The sequence below is a fragment of the Corylus avellana genome, chromosome ca6, assembly GCF_901000735.1.
Source record: "Corylus avellana chromosome ca6, CavTom2PMs-1.0".
Lineage (NCBI taxonomy): Eukaryota > Viridiplantae > Streptophyta > Magnoliopsida > Fagales > Betulaceae > Corylus > Corylus avellana.
Window position 1 is genome coordinate 1,420,259 of NC_081546.1, and position 17,326 is coordinate 1,437,584.

Genomic DNA, 17,326 nt, shown 5'->3' on the forward strand with positions numbered 1-17,326 from the left:
TTTTATCTTTGAATTTTTATAGAGAAATTTATGCCCTTAACTGAATATTCTCGGATCCTTTTCCCATGTACGTGGCCAAAAAAATTAATTTTATATATATATATATATATGCAATTGTAATTATAAAAATGAAAAGGCATTTTACTCCTTAAAACGTCAAAAGGAATCAATGGTTTTTTAGTTACTAGCATTATGTCCTTAATTTCTCTAGTTCTTTCTATCATATATGGTGCCATACCCTGTCAGTTGATCTTCCGTCCTTGTTAATAATAATTATATTTGGACCAAAACTAAGTCTATAAAAAATACATTAGGTTTTTATATTTATCTTTAAAATATAAAAAAACCACAATCAAGTTTTTAATTAACTTAAAAAATTATAATTTAGTCCTGTTAATTAATGTCTGATTAAAACTAATAACCATATACCATATTAATTGTTTATGACACCATATGCACGTTCAATCCCTGATTCCCTGTCATTTGGATCCTTTCCCCTCTCCCCCCTTGATTAAAAAAAAAATCCTGTCATTTGGAAACGTGTGTTTGATAAACCTTTTTAAGAGGTGTTTTTCGTGTTTGAGTTGAAAAAATGTTTTGATGTAACATAAAAATGAAAGGAGTTTTGAGTTTTTTTTTTAGAGTATTTTGTGGTGAACGCTATTTGTTAGTGTTTTAATTTTTTTGGTAGAAAGGAAAAATGGAAGGGGTTGGTAAATCCGTTCGAAGTCCCTAGCTAGCAATTCCTAGATCATTGGGTAGAAAAGAAAAGGAAAACTTCACTAATACCTCTCTCCCCTCAAGTATCATGCATCATTTTTATAATCGTGCTTAGAACTTTTAATTTTTGCAATGTTAGTATCTCAAGATTTTTTTTCCTTTTAATATCACCACTTTTTTTTTTTTTTTTTTTGGTTAAAATGCCCTCTTATAAAAATTATGATGACCCATAATCACCCTTTTTTTCGGGGGGGCATTTTTTTTTTTTTTTTTTAAAAAAAAGGTAAAATTAAAAAGAAAAGTTCTTGAGATACCGACGTCATAAAAACTAAAAAGTTCAAAGTTATAATTACCAAAAATACTAAACTAGACGATAAGCGAAGTTTTCGAAAAAAAAAAAAAGAAGTTGCATTAAACTAGCTAGTAACGTAGAATAATTGGTAGCAGTCACAATCCAAGTTGACTAGTAGGAATCTTGCCTCTTCAAGGGAAGTCTTCTGGCACTCCAAAGTCAGATGGCAGGTTAGGTTGGGTTAAGTACGCAGCGTCTTTGAGTCAAGCCTCGTGCCGTTCCACGACCCAGCTCATGCCTAATGCACGCTTCTTCGAGTTTCTAATCATCGCTTTTGAGTCGATTATTGACGCAATCACCATTGCAAACTTACAAACTAATTCAACCAATCATCTAATTCTGGGAATTAATGTAGCGCAAGACTTGACTTGAAAAGTCATAATGCATATTAGTCAACAGATGGAAGAACATAATTGGCAGATGATATCGTACGTGGACGTACATCTTTTAGCAGTGACGTGAACGTAATAGGCAGATGACGTCAGATCTCAGATATTGGGCCTGGACCCAAGTTGAGATTACGGGCCAAAGAGCGTATCATATATATGGGCCGAATTGATCAAGCCCAAACCACGGCCCCAATTAGGCCAGAAAAGCTAACGTGCTAGTACAATGAATACACAAAGAATTAGTTTGTTTTCTTGGGCATGCAGGGCTTACATTAATTCTCAATTACACAACCAGAAAAAGAAAAGGCTTAATTAATTACATCCGCACGTGCAAGTGTTATATCTTACGCGGAATTTATCCGAACAAATTGAAATGAATGATGAATGAATAAGGAGGTGGACTTTTCTGCATGCGTCCCACCTTTACCTCACAAATTGAGAATGTGATGGCCATGATGAGCAGCATGTCCAATGGGGGACTTAGCATGGCGAAGATGCCTCTCTTGGGAAAGTAGTTTTGCAAACCTGCAAGAACGTAATGATTTCCATTATATTGATTTGATAATCAAAATGAAACTTTGCAAATTAAAAAGAATTGTATAATTTGATAGTTTGATACCTTTTGAGAGCTTCTTCATTAGTTTCATGGTTAGCAATCTCAAAAGTGCCGGTCTCCAGATTCACCCTGGAGACTGGTTTCTTTAACAGTGCTTCGCCCGCTTGCACAAGATCATCCAAATTCTTTGTCGTAGCTACATCCACAGAGGATACTACCCCACTTAATGTATCGTCCTGCATTATTATTTTGATTCAAACATGTCTATATTAAAGACATGTATATGATAAACAAGAACTTTGACTTTTCTTAATTTGTATTAAACCTACTGTCATGAATACATGAGTGTGACAAATACCTGAATCCGTAAATAGCTTTTCTCACAATGAAGGGCTTGAAAAACAACAGAGAGGTGGAGATCGACCATATCTCCGCTTGCTTGAGAAAATACATCAACTATTGGGGTGGAACCACCCTTAGTTAACCAATCCAGTATGCCCCACTTAGCTGCCGTATGCGCATCGTATTTTTCTTCAACTTTGTGTGAGCCGGTTCCTAGCGATATTACCAGAAACCGGCCATAGTCCATCGGTTTTATAGGAAAAAAGTCCGGATTTTCTCTAATCATCTCCTTCGACAGTTCACCCATGGCAACTAAGGCCTTGAAAGGCGCATATATACAGTTTTAGTAAGATAAAATTAACGAATAAGTTTTGTCTTTATTATTAGGTATATCTATAGACTATATATGATGTGAAGTTTGAAGGATATATATATATATACCGGATTATTAGCAGCAACCCCACCATCTGTAAGGTTAAATTCTCTAAGTACTTTCCCTTCTGCATCTTTGGTTTCAAAGTAATAAGTTGGAAGATAAGTTGGAGCAGCTGAGGTTGCGATGCATATATCTGAGAGTAAGGCGTCCATGCTTGGGTTTTTCTTTACCTGGTGCATGAAAAAAAAAAAAAAAAAAATCAGATCGAGTGATTCTTAGTATGATCAATAACCCCAGTTAAAGTGGGAAAGAAAATTAATTAAAGTGGATGATCAATTTTAGAAATGAAATCTATTTAAAGAGACGAAATTAGGATCCAACCTCATAGCTAGAAAAGATGGTTGGCTGGAGTCGCTTGATGTCAAATGTTGGGATAACAACATTACTCACCGTCTGGTGCAATCTTATACTTCCTAGTTTTTCCCTAATAACGTTGTGTAGATACTTCCCATCATACTTCGGTCCGGAAAGAGATTTGATAATCTTTGTAACTATAGGAAATAATGGACAACTGCAATTTGACAAAAATGTTTTCATGTTAATAACTGAAAAAAAAGAAAGAAAAAAGAGAAAAAAAAAAAAAATCATATTCTGGTTAATGAAATTCTGATCTAGTGGAACTTTGAATTTTTACTTGTTTTGCGGGAAGATTCTAGGGCAGTGGTTTAGGTAGAAGTCCTTGATATCCTTAGCGGCAAAGAGGGGTCGGTTGTTCTCATCTGGGGCAGTTAGCATGGCAGTTACAAGACCTCCTGTGCTTGTCCCTGCAATCACATCAAAATAATCTGCTATTCTTGCATCTTCACCATCCAGCTTCTGTACCATTCATAAATAAACTTGAAACATTACAGGCTGAAGCTGAACCCACTAGAATGAGATATATTTTTACAAAACCTGCAACAAACATGTAGCTTGCATGCATGAAACATTGAAACGTGATATACCTGAAGCTCAGATTCTAAGAAACTAAGGATAGTTCCTGGGATAAGCCCTCTTATTCCACCGCCATCAATGCTGAGAACGCTGATGTAGTTTCCGTAAGTTGGAGGCTGGAGGGGGACGTCTGTTGCTGCCATTAGGGATTGAGATGCAGATAATTAGTGAGTGGGAGGGGAGAGGTTTTGCTTGCCTTTGAGAGAAACTGTGAACTTTTTTTAAGAGCCTTAAAAATGAATTAGTTGTGAATCGTGATCTTGATCTTGATCTTCTCTTTGAGAGAAGTATGTTTATATGGGTAGATATATATAGGCTCCTCATTCTTCTCCGGAAAGAAAGTACTGAATAGATGAATGTGTTTCAATTAATATTGATCCAACTGGAAATTTTTTGGCATTCATGGTGAATTTGGACCACTGAGTTCCAACGAGCATCTTGCCATGTCTTGGCACTAAATAAATGGACCCCTAGGCTACTAGTCTGATGACGCCAGTTTTAGAAAAGTCGTTGCAAAGAGTTAATGTGAGGATATGTATGTCTGTGCAAAACAATTTGCCACCTGTGGAATATTAATGGCTTTGCATTTATCGTCCTGATAATTAAGAATCCCACGTGCTACAGTACCTTTTTTTATTTTTATTTTTTTAATGGGAACCCAGTAAGAATTAAAACATAACATTTTGGTAGTTTTGCCTTTATCTGAGAAAATTCAATTTAAGAATTTTCTCATTTTATGGTCCTTGGGGGCTTGGAGGGTCTGGATCATGTGTTGTGATTTTTTTGTCTGGCCGCCTTCTTAGTTGTGAGGCTGGTCATGTGTTGTGATTTTTTTGTCTGGCCGCCTTCTTAGTTGTGAGGCTGGTTTTTTTCTAGTTGATTGGCTGTTCCTGTTGGGTTTTGTTAGCTGGGGCATGCAAGTGCTGTTATCTTCTTCTTCTGGTTTCTTGTTATAATTAGTGGACTAGGGAAGACCCGCTCCTTGTTCTTGTTTGTATTTGAAATTCTATTTCTTTTATCTCTCTCATTATTATTATTATTCCGTTTATGGTATTATGTGTTTCTATATATAGTTCTTCTCTTGATTGTGGGAGCTCGACACTTGGGATGTCTGCTGGAAATGCAAAGGTTGCATAGCCTCCGGAGACACCCTTTCCAATTATCGGAGAAAAGAATGAAAAATTATCCCTAGAAAGGGATAATTGATTGAGAAACTCTAAGAATTGGTGGTCTTAATTCGCCCGGTACCGCTAGAGAATATTGAGTTGACTGCCAGCAAAATTTATGGCGCATTGAAAATTGGTGTCTTGGTTTTGAATTATCACCTTATTTACAATATTGTCTTTTATATATATATATATATATAAAAAAGCCCTAAGGAATCTTTGCAACTTGCAAGGTTTTGATGTGACTTTTCTTGAAGCATTTGAAGGTACAGCTTTTTTTCAATAGGGTTTTCCTCGACAAATTTTTTAACGAGGCATTATATTTTTGGTGTGTAGTCACCCAAGGTGAATGCTATAACTACAGTCATGCATGAGTAGATGACTACTTGAGGTTATCAATAAAGAGAACAATTAAAGAATTCATATGTCGGTGAGCAACTAAGAATTGTAGGTGAGACGTACGACTGCAGAAGAATTGTAGGTATAAGAACGAGGAGTTGAAACCATGGAGGCCAAAAGGGGCTAGTTAGGCATGCATGGAGTAGGCCGCCTAACATCAAGTGAATTCCTATCTAAGGTGGCTAATGTTTCATTTAATATTATTCTCAACTTTTTTCTTTCCTCTGGCTACATACAATGTGCACGATGCCTGCACATTCAAGAACAACAAGAGAATCAAAATTTTCATTTAACATTTTAATAAGTAATTTTGATTCGAAAAAGGCGGCACCTCGTGTAGCTGATCATAACATTGAAAAGTCAATTGGGGAAGGATAACTTGCAGAGGAGATTCTATATATGTGCAAAATAAAGTAACCAGTACTTGTTAGAAATCAAGAAGTCAACAAAGGTATACCATTCAATTTCACCTGCATATATTTGAATATATGCATGGAAAGTGCATGGATCAGGTAATTAATAATGCCAAAGAATGTGGTCAGCCAAACTCAGATCAAGATAATGAGTCTTCAAATTCATCATCAGCATCTAATCAAATCTGGCACCACTCTGATCACAACATGGAAAGTGAATATTACCAGTTTTCTTGATAGGAACGTCATTTAGCAACCTTACGTGTATAATACGTACTAATATTACCACTTTTGTTTTCAGTCTAGCATTCATGCGATGACCTTTTAATTTGTATTGCTATACTTCATTAATCAATTTTTTGCACTTTACCAGCAAGGAAGGAAGAAGATTTATGTTCAGAGAAGGGAAAAAAAATGATCAAGTGTCTATTTATGAAAGATGATTTTTTCTCTCTTGGAATAACGAACAACTCTTTGACGTTTGGATAGTATTGGGAATGATTAGTGATCTAATTTTTTTTTTTCCTTTTTTTTTTTTTTTCTAATTAAATGGGAAGAAGGTTAAAAGGGTGATTAATGATCTAACTTAGGTTCTGTTTGTTTCGATGTAAAATGCTCGAAAAATATTTTCATCAAAAAATATTTTTCTAAAAAATAATTTCTTGAAAAACATTTTACAATGTTTGGCACGTACGAAAAATCAAAATTATATATATATATATATATATATATATATATATATATATTAAACTCTAAATTATGAAAATGTCCCGACCAAGTCTTAGAAGTGTCTTAACCAATTTTCGCAGGGATCCCACTGCGACTCACCCAGGACCTGCCTAGACCATATCAGGATCCCTTAGGGATCAGCCCAGGACCCAATAGGAACATTTTCGTAATTTAGAAAAACTGGGTTTTAGCTTTCAAACTAGCTAGAAGTGGGATATTGATGATGACCTGCTCAAAAATTAGGTTTTATCCTGAAGAATTTATGGGGGGTGGATTATTCTTCCCGATTACCATCCTGTAATATCTGAGGGTTAATTGATTCCAATATTTTCACGAAAAGCATTGCATGGGCCGATTTACTTGATTTGAATAGTTGGATATTCAACTTCAGTATTGGGCCATGGGTGACCCGTTTGTGGCAAGATCCACTATCAGTTCCATCAAGACTCAAGAGGAGAAGAAGAAGAAGAAGAGGAGGCAAGCTCAATGTCAACCATCAAAAGAGGAATGATAATGAAATCTGTCGCCCACATTTTTTCACTTGTCTTGGAAGAGAGTGAGACGTGTAACTTGTAAGCCCTATAGCTGGCCAATAATTCTGGACAGCCCTGACTTTTATCTTCCTGGGCCTGTGTAGGTGGCCCATATTTCGGGTGCTCACTAGCTCATGCCTAGATCGGCCCAACATTGCTATTTCAGTTGCTGCAGAAAAATTACGTTAGATTGCAAGACATCCGATCACCATTATTCTTTCTTTACAGAGACAGACAGCATTTAATGTAACACGACCCAAATTAGGGAATAGGATCTTCTCCGATCCATAATGGACGGGAGAATATTTAATTTATGGCTAAGATTTCATCTAAAAAATCATATGGCCATAAATGAGACACATATCCTACTAATAAAATATATATATTAAATTAATAAAAAAATTAAAAAAATAGTGGGCCAGAAGAAGGTATCGGGCCACCATATGCCCCCTATGGTGGCCAGCCACCCCCTTCTTTTTTTTTCTTAATTTTTTATTATTTTTATTAATGGGACATGTGTCCCATTTGTGATCATAGAATTTCTAAGATGAAATTTTAGTCATGAACTGAATATTCTCTAGTCTATAATGGACTGAAGAAGATCCTGTTCTCCGAATTAGAGGGAAAGTTATCAAGGACACCCTTGTCAAAGCTAATGATCTTATTCATTGACAAACTACACAACCTAATCAAAAGACAACACATGATCATAAAACGAATGAATGACTTTTAACTAAAGGGAACAACAATCAAAAGACAAAGTAAGCAATTCATCAATTCATTCGATTCAAACAGATACTACAAGAACACACATTCTCGCTCTTTCTCTCTTGGGGGAGAAATGACTTTTTATAAGTTATCAACTAACTTAGGCATAGGTTTTCAAGAGCTAGTTTAATCGGCTGAGATTACGCCTAATGAAGCGGAAGTCACTAGTTCGAATTTCTCCTCCCCTCTTGTGCGGATATGTTAAAAAAAAAAAAAAAAAAAAAAAAAACCTAACTTAGGCATAGAAAATATTCCTGATGTCATCATGGCAAGCTTCTAAACCATTCGTTTAGGTGATTTCAGGTACTCCTCAACGTGAAATTGGCTGTGCATATTTCAATATCATCAACATCCATGTTTAAATTTTGATTAATTATTTACCAAGAGAAAATAACAAGGTTTTAAACAATGCACATATTATAATACAAATTATTTTAGGTTCATGCTTTTCTATCATATAAATCTCATGTCTAAATATTTAATCAGTAAGTTACTTGTCTTTAAAGGGTAACTCAGTTGACTGAGGACTACACCTCAATATTTAATCGGTAACTCACATGTCTCCAAGAGGTGGCTCAGACGCTCAGTTGGATGGGGATTATGTCTCATGAAACATAAATTACTAGTTTGAAGCCTTCTTCCTCATATCCCTTCCTTTATGCGGACAAATCAAAAAATAAAAAATAAAAAAATAAAAAAAATAAAATATGCGGACAAATCAAAAAATAAAAAATAAAATAAAATAAAATAATAACTCACCTTATACATGTAATTTAGGATGATGTGGTAGTGCCCATAAGCCTTTAGATCAATATTTATTAAAAAAAAAAAAGAACTCCTAAATATTTACTAGATATACAATTGAGATAGAAAGTTACTCCTAAAAATAACCATCTCTTATTTTATAGGGGTAGTGGGTAGATGATAACAGCACCAAGTAATCCGTAATCAAAGAACATTTCCTATCAATTTTAAGTTTGAAAAAGTATTGCTATAGCCTATAATTCACCTATTATTTCATTTTCTCATTATATTTAATAATTGAGTAATCCAAAATAGAATTACACTTGTAGCAGGAATATAAGCGTTTCTCTTACGAGGGCCGCATCTTCTCTGAGGAAATTCCTTATGCGTAGACATTTACTTACCGATGCTACCATCTATCAAAGTCCTTATGCTACCATCTATCAAAGTCCTTACTTTGCCGTACGAATAGCGAATTTTCCTCCCGCCATACCCAGACATAAGAAGACATTACACAGCACAGCACCAAGAAATCTTAAAGAGAGAAAACGAAACTATGCTTCGGCTCTGCTTCAGAACCAGACGCTCTCTCTACTTCGCTCTTCCTCGCCGCTTTGCCTCGTCCCAAAACCCCACCGAAGCCCCAAAAAACCTCGAAATTTTCCAACAAGTACCACCATCACCACCGATTCTCCACCACCGCCACGAGAACCTTCCGTCTCCGCGCCCCACCGCTTCGCTCTCTCGCGGCTCCGTCGCCGCCCTCTCGGCTACGCTAGTCTCCATTCTTATCGCCTCCTATGCCCTCCTCTCCTCCGACGATCGCGACCGTCGATCCGATCACAGGTCCTCTAATCCGTTGTACAGTGGCATCGAGAACGCGGTCCAGAAATCCGGCAACTCGCTGAGGAAGATTTTCCACCACGCCAAGCAGACCGGCGTGGCCGCCTCGGTGCTCTGGCAGTCGCTGACGTCGGTGCTGTCGTCGGCCAACCACGAGGTGCGCTCGGGATTCGAGCTCAGGGTTGCGGCGTTGCTTGCCGACATTTCCGCCGCGAATGCAAGCCGAAGGGCGGCGATTGTTGGCGCCGGTGGAGGCGCCGTTGTGGACTGGCTACTGGAATCGGTGGCGGTCCCCCGGGACGGGTGCGGGACCCAGGTGGAGTCGGCGAGGGCGCTGGCGTACTTGATCGCCGATCCTAATGTATCCGCGGCCGTGCTCGGGAGGCCTCGCGCTGTTCCGAATCTGCTCAGGTTCATTTCCTCGTGTCACCCTCAGCGCTCGAAGAAGGTGCGTTTTGCAAAGTAGATTTAACGCATGTAATTCTTGCAAAGTAGATTTGGAGTGTTGGACAATTGGAGAATTCAAAATGCCGTTCTTCTTGGTTTGTGTTTGTTGGATCCATCACCCGAGTGAAGTCTGAAGTGAACTTTAATTGCATCCTTGGAATTGTATATGTAGTTGATGTGCATTAGCATACTTCTCTTCAGGGTCTAGATGAGTAAGCATTACAATATCTTGTTAGCAATGTGACAATCTGGTAGCAGAAACCCAAAATTAAAGAGTGATGCTGATACTGATTAGCATTGCCTTATTGTCCTAATTTTGTGAGGCCACCTAGAGAATGATTCCCTGTTAGAAAAAAGAAAAAAAAGCCATGCAGTGCAGACTTGCCGGTAATTTGCAGCCACCAAAAATGTTTGTTTCAAATATCTTACATTGGCTTAGATGTAAAAGTAAGACCTGAGGTTTGTCTATTTAATTAGATGATAAAAAAGGGGGCTTTGTAGTTGATAATGTATGTTGCTTGTTGAACTTGGGAGTGAATTTCATGTGGTCCACAGTGTATTTAAGAAATGTTTCACCAATGGTGGATTGGATGGAGAGCCCATCGAAGAAATGTGAGAATCCCCTTTATGATGGACTATATTCGTAATATTGCTCATTGATGTTAACTGCTGCTTGAATGTGACATTACTTAATCGCCGTTCCAATCATTGATTCATTTTGTTTGATTGTGCACTAGTGATTATTACTATGATAGTATCTTAATGCTTTTAGTTCTTCTTTTCCGATTGATATGTTGATTTTTTTGGGAGCAGCAATCAAGACGTAGTTCATTCGATGTTTCTGATTCTTTGAAAGGTAGGAGCATGCTTGTGGCTGCCATTATGGATATTGTCACCTCCAGTTGTGATGGTTTAGACAAGGTACCCTTGAAGCCCTCCCTACCAGGGAATGCTGAAACTGGAGATATTGCCGCAGCCATTCAAGTCGTTGAGGAAGGTGGAATGCATTTGGATGAGCCAAATAAAAACGAAGATGATGAAGATGGTGGGAAAGGAATGAAAGGAATTGGAATTAAAATTCTTGGAGGTACTACTGTATTGGGGTTTTCAAGGACAAGTGGGCTTATGAAGTTGGGGAATTGTGATGCCACTCATGTAGAATCAACTAGGCTCACTCCCAAAGCTCTTGTCTTACAAAATAAGCATGATAGTTTGCTAGTGCTAGCCAATTTGTCTTCGGCTGTCGTTCCTGGTCTCTGGGATGATTTACATTGTGAACATGTTGCTGTACCTTTTGCTGCATGGGCATTAGCAAATTGGGCAATGGCATCAGAGGTGAATAGGTCTCATATTCAAGAACTGGATCAAGATGGCTATGCTGTTATGACTGCTTTAGTGGCACCAGAGAGATCTGTGAAATGGCATGGCAGTTTGGTGGCTCGGTTGCTGTTAGAGGATCGTAATCTGCCCTTAAATGATTCTGTTTCTGATTGGAGTTATAGTCTTCTTTCTACTGTTTCTCAGGCAAGTAAAAACGAGGACATTCCTTTAGTCCAGGTTGCTCTATCTGCTTTTTTGGTTTCTGTAGAGAGAAGCCGTGAGGCCAAAAAGATAGTGATGGAGAAGGGTCTTCATCTAATGAGGGACACTGCCAAACGAATGACAAAGCATAAGCATGTGCAAGAAGCATTGGCAAAGACACTAGAATTGCTTTGTACTGGGGATGTGCATTTATCTCTTGAAGAGAGTCAAAAGTGGTCTGGTATATTGCTTCCTTGGGTTTTCGGAAAAAATTCTTCTGACACTGTAAAATCATCTGCCATAAAGATCCTCTCTTGCATTCTTGAAGATTATGGACCATCTACCGTATCAATTTCTCAAGGTTGGTTAGCTATCATGATTACTGAAATTCTGGGTTCCACGAAGACATCATCAGTAAAAGGAAGCACTCAGCCAAAAAGTGACAAAGTGAAGGTTTGGAGATTTCCTTTGTCTCATTGCTATTTAAAATCAAACTGATGTTGCATGTAGAAAATTTGTTGGGTTATACTGCCTTGGTTCTAATTTGTTGTGGCCTTTATTACAATTTATTTTTACGGATTAATTTTCTCAGTGCTTTCTCTGTTACTATTTATGAAGTTTACTAACTTTTGCAGACCCAAATTGATCAGTCGAATATTCTTTCTGCTGGACTAATCGCTAATCAATTAGCTGGTGCCGTTGTTAATCTAGCAGGAAACCAGCTAGGAATAGCTCCTGGTTCTGTAGATACATTCCCTCTGGCAGATCTTTTTTCTCTGGAACCTCTTACAGTACCAATTAAAAATCTCAAAAAAGATAGTATTGTTAAGTTCGATGCAGCTGATTCTGCATTGGCAACCCTTAAAGGGATCAAAGCACTGACTGAAATTTGTGTGGAAGATTCTATATCTCAGGACAAGATAACTGGTTTTGGGGTTCTATGTTTGCTGAGACGTTTTTTGTTATGTGATGATTATGAGAAACTTGCTGCAAGTGAAGCATATGATGCATCTAGAACGTTCGAGGCACAGGAGCGGGTTGCAAGTGGTACTGGGGAATCAGCTACTTCTGATACAAATGATTCATCTAGTGTTCGGGTTCCACCAACAGCTCACATTCGCAGGCATGCTGCTCGCCTATTAAGTATCCTTTCGCTTCTTCCGAAAGTCCAGAAGGTTATTGTGGCAGATGAAACTTGGTGTAAATGGCTTGAGGATTGTGCAAATGGAAAGATTTCTGGTTGCAGTGATCCTAAGATAAAAAGTTATGCTAGAGCAACACTTTTAAATATATTTTGCAAACACCAAATTGATAGAGACTCTGTGAATGGACCTCCTTCTGATACTGGAATTGCAAACAGAAATAACATTTGTCCCCGATATGATGACTTGGTATTTTTAATCAATCCTGAACTGCCTCACTGGAAGTGTCCTGGAAAAGTAGAGGACAACACTTTTCGAATGGATAAATCTTTGTTGGCTGAGGCTAATACTGTTTCCCGTGAGGGCACACCTGTAAACACATCCGCAACTGATGGTAACTTTTCTAGTTCTGTTGATGTGTCATTCATTGGCTCACAGCCAGAATCGCCTCTGGTAGATATTGTTTTTGTCCATGGCCTCCGTGGTGGGCCTTATAAGTCTTGGCGCATAGCTGAGGACAAATCCTCAACTAAGTCTGGCCTGGTAGAGAAGATTGATCAGGAAGCAGGGAAGCTAGGAACATTTTGGCCAGGTGAATGGCTTTCATCTGACTTCCCTCAAGCTCGCATGTTTACTCTCAAGTATAAGGTTTGTTTTGAGTCTGACAATAATTTAAGAAATTGTTTTACTGGAAAATTTTTTGTTACTAGTCACCTCTTCAAAATTTGTGTCCTTACCTTAATCCCTTAGTGATTATGGTAGGTTTATGAAGGTGATCTCCAGGTTTTTCTCTTCAGCATCTAACCGCAATTGCATATTTATGCAGACGAATCTTACCCAATGGTCTGGAGCTAGCCTGCCTCTTCAGGTTTGTACATTTTGGTTGACAGTCGAGAAGCATCTTTATCTCATTTGAATCGTCAATGCCTATTATGTTTTGTTACTAGGAATTCATATCATCAATAAATTGAGAATTTTATTTTTAAGCAAGAGTTTTGGGGCTTGGGAACTTCACATTGAGAATTTTTAGCTCATCATACTATTTTGCATTTCGAAGGCTGATTTGACATAAGATTGGCAGTTTTCTTACCTTGTTATTAACTGAAATTCATGGATTTTGTTTATTTTTGATAAGTTTTTTGACTCCAAGGGGAGGGGGAAGAGAAAATTTGAACTAGTGATCTTCTCTTCAAGAGGTATGGTATCCAGCCAATTGAGCTAATCCTTAGGGTCATTATGGAGGTTAATGCTTGCATAATGAAATTATTTATATCTTTAAAGAATGTCATCCTAGTCAATATAGACCAATCCTAGGTGATACTACTATTCAGTGAAAATGATATTCGGATTTCCCTTCATGTGAACAACAATGGATTCTGCAGTTTCCACAGTTTCTTTGCTCATTTTTAGTTGCCTTATATATCATTTACTTTCCACTAATGATTTTTTTAACCTGCTTCTACTGGAAATGTGCAGGAAGTGAGCTCCATGCTATTGGAGAAGCTTGTTGCTGCAGGCATTGGGAATCGACCCGTGGTGTTTGTGACTCACAGGTTTTTATAATAGTATTAGAAAAGAGATTGTGTGTTCATGCCAATAGGTGTGCATGCATGTTTTTTCTTGGTCTTATTGTATGGTCTTGGTAATGTCTTTATTTTAATCAGTCATTGGTGTTTGATATGATCATTTGGATACGTCGAACTTTTTCTTTTCCTGTGATCTGTTGCATCTTCAACTTATTAAGAAGCTTTTAAGTGATCTGAGGATGTTTGTAACGTGTGTCTGGCATAAAGCTGTTGGTACCCCCCTTCCTTCTTCCTTCCCCCTTTCCAGCAAAAGAAAATACGCATTTTACAGGTTAGTCACACAGGCATAAAAGAGAGGGTTCTTAGAAACTCTCTCTCTCTCTCTCTGTAGTAACATTGCATATTTTTGGGAAGTTTTTCGAAAAATGATATTGCTTTCAGATAGGCATCATCATTCAACCTTCATCCTCAAGTTTGTTAATAATTTATGTCCTGAACAAGAACTTTTATGTTTGTGGGTTGGGTTGAGTTAATAGATGTAAATCATCGTAACTGTCAGTCATTTTGGACTGCTTTATTGTTTTTGTTTTGAAAAAAATAAGTTTGTCAGTTAATTGGTATAGGTTTAAAAAAATGAACTGATCCTGTAATTGGTAAAAGTTATATGACTTCTAGAGTGAATATGATTTCAAATTTTGCTTCTGTTGGTTCACAGCGTGAGTCTATATATTTGGTGTGTGTTTGTGTGCATTTTATCTATTTTTAATAGATTGACTTTTTCTTGTCTGCAGCCTGGGAGGCTTGGTTGTCAAGCAGATGCTTTATAAAGCAAAGGCAGAAAATATTGATAACCTTGTGAACAACACCATTGGAGTTGTATGGATCAATCAATAATTTTCACATTGCAGATCCTTCTATCACCCTTCAATGATTATTTCTTTATGATGCTTGTGTTTTCCCATGGTTTCAGGTGTTCTATAGCTGCCCACATTTTGGCAGCAAACTAGCAGATATGCCTTGGCGAATGGGCCTCGTTTTTCGCCCTGCCCCAACTGTTAGTATATGGTCTTTATAAACAAAGCTGTTTTTTTTTTTTTTTTTTTAACGCTTGATTGTTGGTTTCTACATTTATATCTTTGTTTTTTTTTAATGAAACATTTGATGTTAATAGCATTTAGTTCATGTTGTTTCTTAGATAGGGGAGCTAAGAAGTGGGTCTCCAAGACTAGTGGAGCTTAATGACTTTCTTCGACACCTTCATAAGAAAGGGGTGCTTGATGTTCTCAGTTTCTGTGAGGTAGTCCAAAGTTTAATTAAATAGCATATCTTTTCCTGTGTCTCTTTGTGTGAGTTTAAGAGGTAGTTAGCTACTGTTTTGCAGACCAAGGTAACTCCAATTGTTGAAGGTTATGGAGGATGGGCTTTCCGAATGGAAGTAGTACCAATTGAATCAGCGTATCCTGGGTTTGGTGAACTTGTTGTAAGTATGACTTTGATAAACATATCTCACTTAAAACAAAGAAGAAAATGGAGGGTCTTTATGTTTTCAAAAGTCCGCGGACATGAGTTTTAAGTTTCTTTGCACATGTTTTGTGTTGGCTATTTAACATCCCCATGCGCTCCATGTCTCTCGTGGGAGTGTTTATTGGATACAAGTCCTCCATTAGTGTTTGTGGCATGCTGTACATGCTCATCGGTGCTTTACCAGTCATTTTTGCTCTGGCCTGCATCCTGTCCAGCATATATCCTTTGAAGAAAAAGAAAAAAGCATTAGAAATTGCAGATTCCCCAAAGCTTTAGAATCCAATCTTTATAGATATTTCTCCTCAAAGATGACCATATCGTGGTTATGGTGTTTTGTCAAGTATTGATCAATATTGTTGGAGAAACTGTTATATTTAGCAGTAGATGGTGACCTGTGTGTGTGTTAATTCCAAGTTTCTAGCATATATGGAATGAAATCACATTTGCGTGATTAAAAGATTGATAGAATGCACCCACTGATGGGACAACTGAAGTCTTCTGAGGTGACCAATTAGAGGATCGATTTTATAGGATCAGATGACACTAGAGTTTTGGATCATCTTTAGCATTATCTAGATGATGATCATCTTTAGTTTTAGGTACTTGGCTTCAAACCCTTGTTGTTTTTAACAATGACAAACTTCAAATGTGTTTATCTTCAGGTCTTGGAGTCAACGGATCATATAAATTCATGCAAACCGATTAGCCGCACCGATCCTTCATATAAAGAAACATTAGAATTTTTGCAGAAGATGAAAGCCCGATATAAATGAAGAGATGATTTTGCTCTTTTGTACATCAAATTTGTGTGAGTAATCAATAGGAGGAACTTCTGGAGCTGGCCTTGATTGTGGCCGATAAACACAAATATAGAAGCTGCAGAAGACAAATTTTGACAGTTGCGAGTGCAATTCATCCGGCAAGTCTGGCAGCGCCTGTGAATCCGACTGAGGTAATGCCAGTGGACTCGACGTGATCCAATTCGTTCTGCACAGCAGATTTTTTAATTTTTTTTAACATCATCCATATTAGTTCCTCCCTCTTTCTCCAGTTGTATGTACTTCAAAAGAAATAAAAAGGAAAGCTAAGATAAATCAACTCTTACTTCTTTCATTGCTTTGGTGTGGTACCTTGAGTTTATAAGTGATTATAAACTAAAGGGGGGAAAAGGAAGGCTAGACCTCTCTCGTGCAAATGCGGAGGTCTGTTCTTAAATTAATGACAGTCATATTAAGGATACTACACCGTTTACTACAAATGTTTTTACAAATTAATATGTAAAGATTGAAGTGTTGGTCCAAATTAACGATATTTGCAAAAATATCCATGCTTCAATCTTTGAAAAAAAAAAAAAAATTAAATATATTTTTTAGAAAAAAAAAAAAGAAGTATTTTGGGAATTTTGTTAGGAGGGAGATATTAAAAAAATTTAAAAGTTTGATATACTAAATTGAGAAGTTTCAAACTTTAAAAGAGACATTGCAAAAGGGGTGATAATTCGGTAAGTGAAATTTCTCAAAAAATTTGTAATTAAATCTAGATCGTTGATAAAACTATTACATATATGTTATAGTTTTTTTTTTTTTTTTTTTTTTTAATTTTTTTTTTTAATTTATATATATAATCCAAATCCGATTTGATGTTGAAATGGAAGGATCCAATTATTGCATTTTGGAGGTGAAAATTGTCCAAATTTTTTTGGAGTAAAATTTTTGGACATTTTTACCCACTTGAATGCATTAATTGGATCCCTTCCATTTCAAATGGATCCTTCTCCCCCGAACAGGAGGGAATAGGATCCTCTCTAGTCCATTATGGACTGCAGAATATCCAGTTCATAACT

General features: G+C 37.2%; 2 protein-coding genes across 5 annotated transcripts; one reads left to right on the forward strand and one right to left on the reverse strand.

Annotated features, from left to right (window-relative positions):
* Nucleotides 1–1,685: 1,685 nt before the first annotated feature.
* On the reverse strand, nt 1,686–4,123 carry LOC132184708 (patatin-like protein 2). Its single transcript, XM_059598435.1, has 7 exons — nt 3,740–4,123; nt 3,430–3,611; nt 3,117–3,306; nt 2,801–2,965; nt 2,376–2,678; nt 2,081–2,253; nt 1,686–1,986 (listed from the first exon to the last, which is right to left on the reverse strand). Exons 1-7 carry the CDS (start codon nt 3,869–3,871, stop codon nt 1,890–1,892), a joined length of 1,242 nt encoding a protein of 413 aa, XP_059454418.1. The 5' UTR covers nt 3,872–4,123; the 3' UTR covers nt 1,686–1,889.
* A 4,788-nt stretch (nt 4,124–8,911) lies between these two features.
* On the forward strand, nt 8,912–16,587 carry LOC132184373 (uncharacterized). Of its 4 annotated transcripts, none has more exons than XM_059597987.1 (10): nt 8,918–9,771; nt 10,584–11,744; nt 11,927–13,081; nt 13,260–13,301; nt 13,910–13,986; nt 14,751–14,835; nt 14,930–15,013; nt 15,155–15,256; nt 15,341–15,439; nt 16,146–16,587. In XM_059597987.1, the coding sequence occupies exons 1-10, from the start codon at nt 9,037–9,039 to the stop codon at nt 16,254–16,256; spliced, it is 3,651 nt and encodes a 1,216-aa protein (XP_059453970.1). In that variant the 5' UTR covers nt 8,918–9,036; the 3' UTR covers nt 16,257–16,587. The 4 variants fall into 4 exon arrangements, with proteins under 4 accessions (XP_059453971.1, XP_059453970.1, XP_059453972.1 ...); XM_059597989.1 differs by having other exon boundaries at nt 9,598–9,771; nt 10,631–11,744; XM_059597990.1 differs by having other exon boundaries at nt 9,693–9,771; nt 10,627–11,744.
* Nucleotides 16,588–17,326: the final 739 nt, after the last annotated feature.

Coding starts and splice junctions, on each gene's coding strand:
- LOC132184708 (XM_059598435.1), bottom strand. CDS start 3,871: ATGGCAGCAACAGACGTCCCCCTCCAGCCTCCAACTTACGGAAACTAC. Junction 2,966..3,116: donor CCATCTTTTCTAGCTATGAG/GTTGGATCCTAA, acceptor TTCATGCACCAG/GTAAAGAAAAACCCAAGCAT. Junction 1,987..2,080: donor AATGAAGAAGCTCTCAAAAG/GTATCAAACTAT, acceptor ACGTTCTTGCAG/GTTTGCAAAACTACTTTCCC.
- LOC132184373 (XM_059597987.1), top strand. CDS start 9,037: ATGCTTCGGCTCTGCTTCAGAACCAGACGCTCTCTCTACTTCGCTCTT. Junction 9,772..10,583: donor ACCCTCAGCGCTCGAAGAAG/GTGCGTTTTGCA, acceptor TTTTGGGAGCAG/CAATCAAGACGTAGTTCATT. Junction 14,836..14,929: donor TGAACAACACCATTGGAGTT/GTATGGATCAAT, acceptor CCATGGTTTCAG/GTGTTCTATAGCTGCCCACA.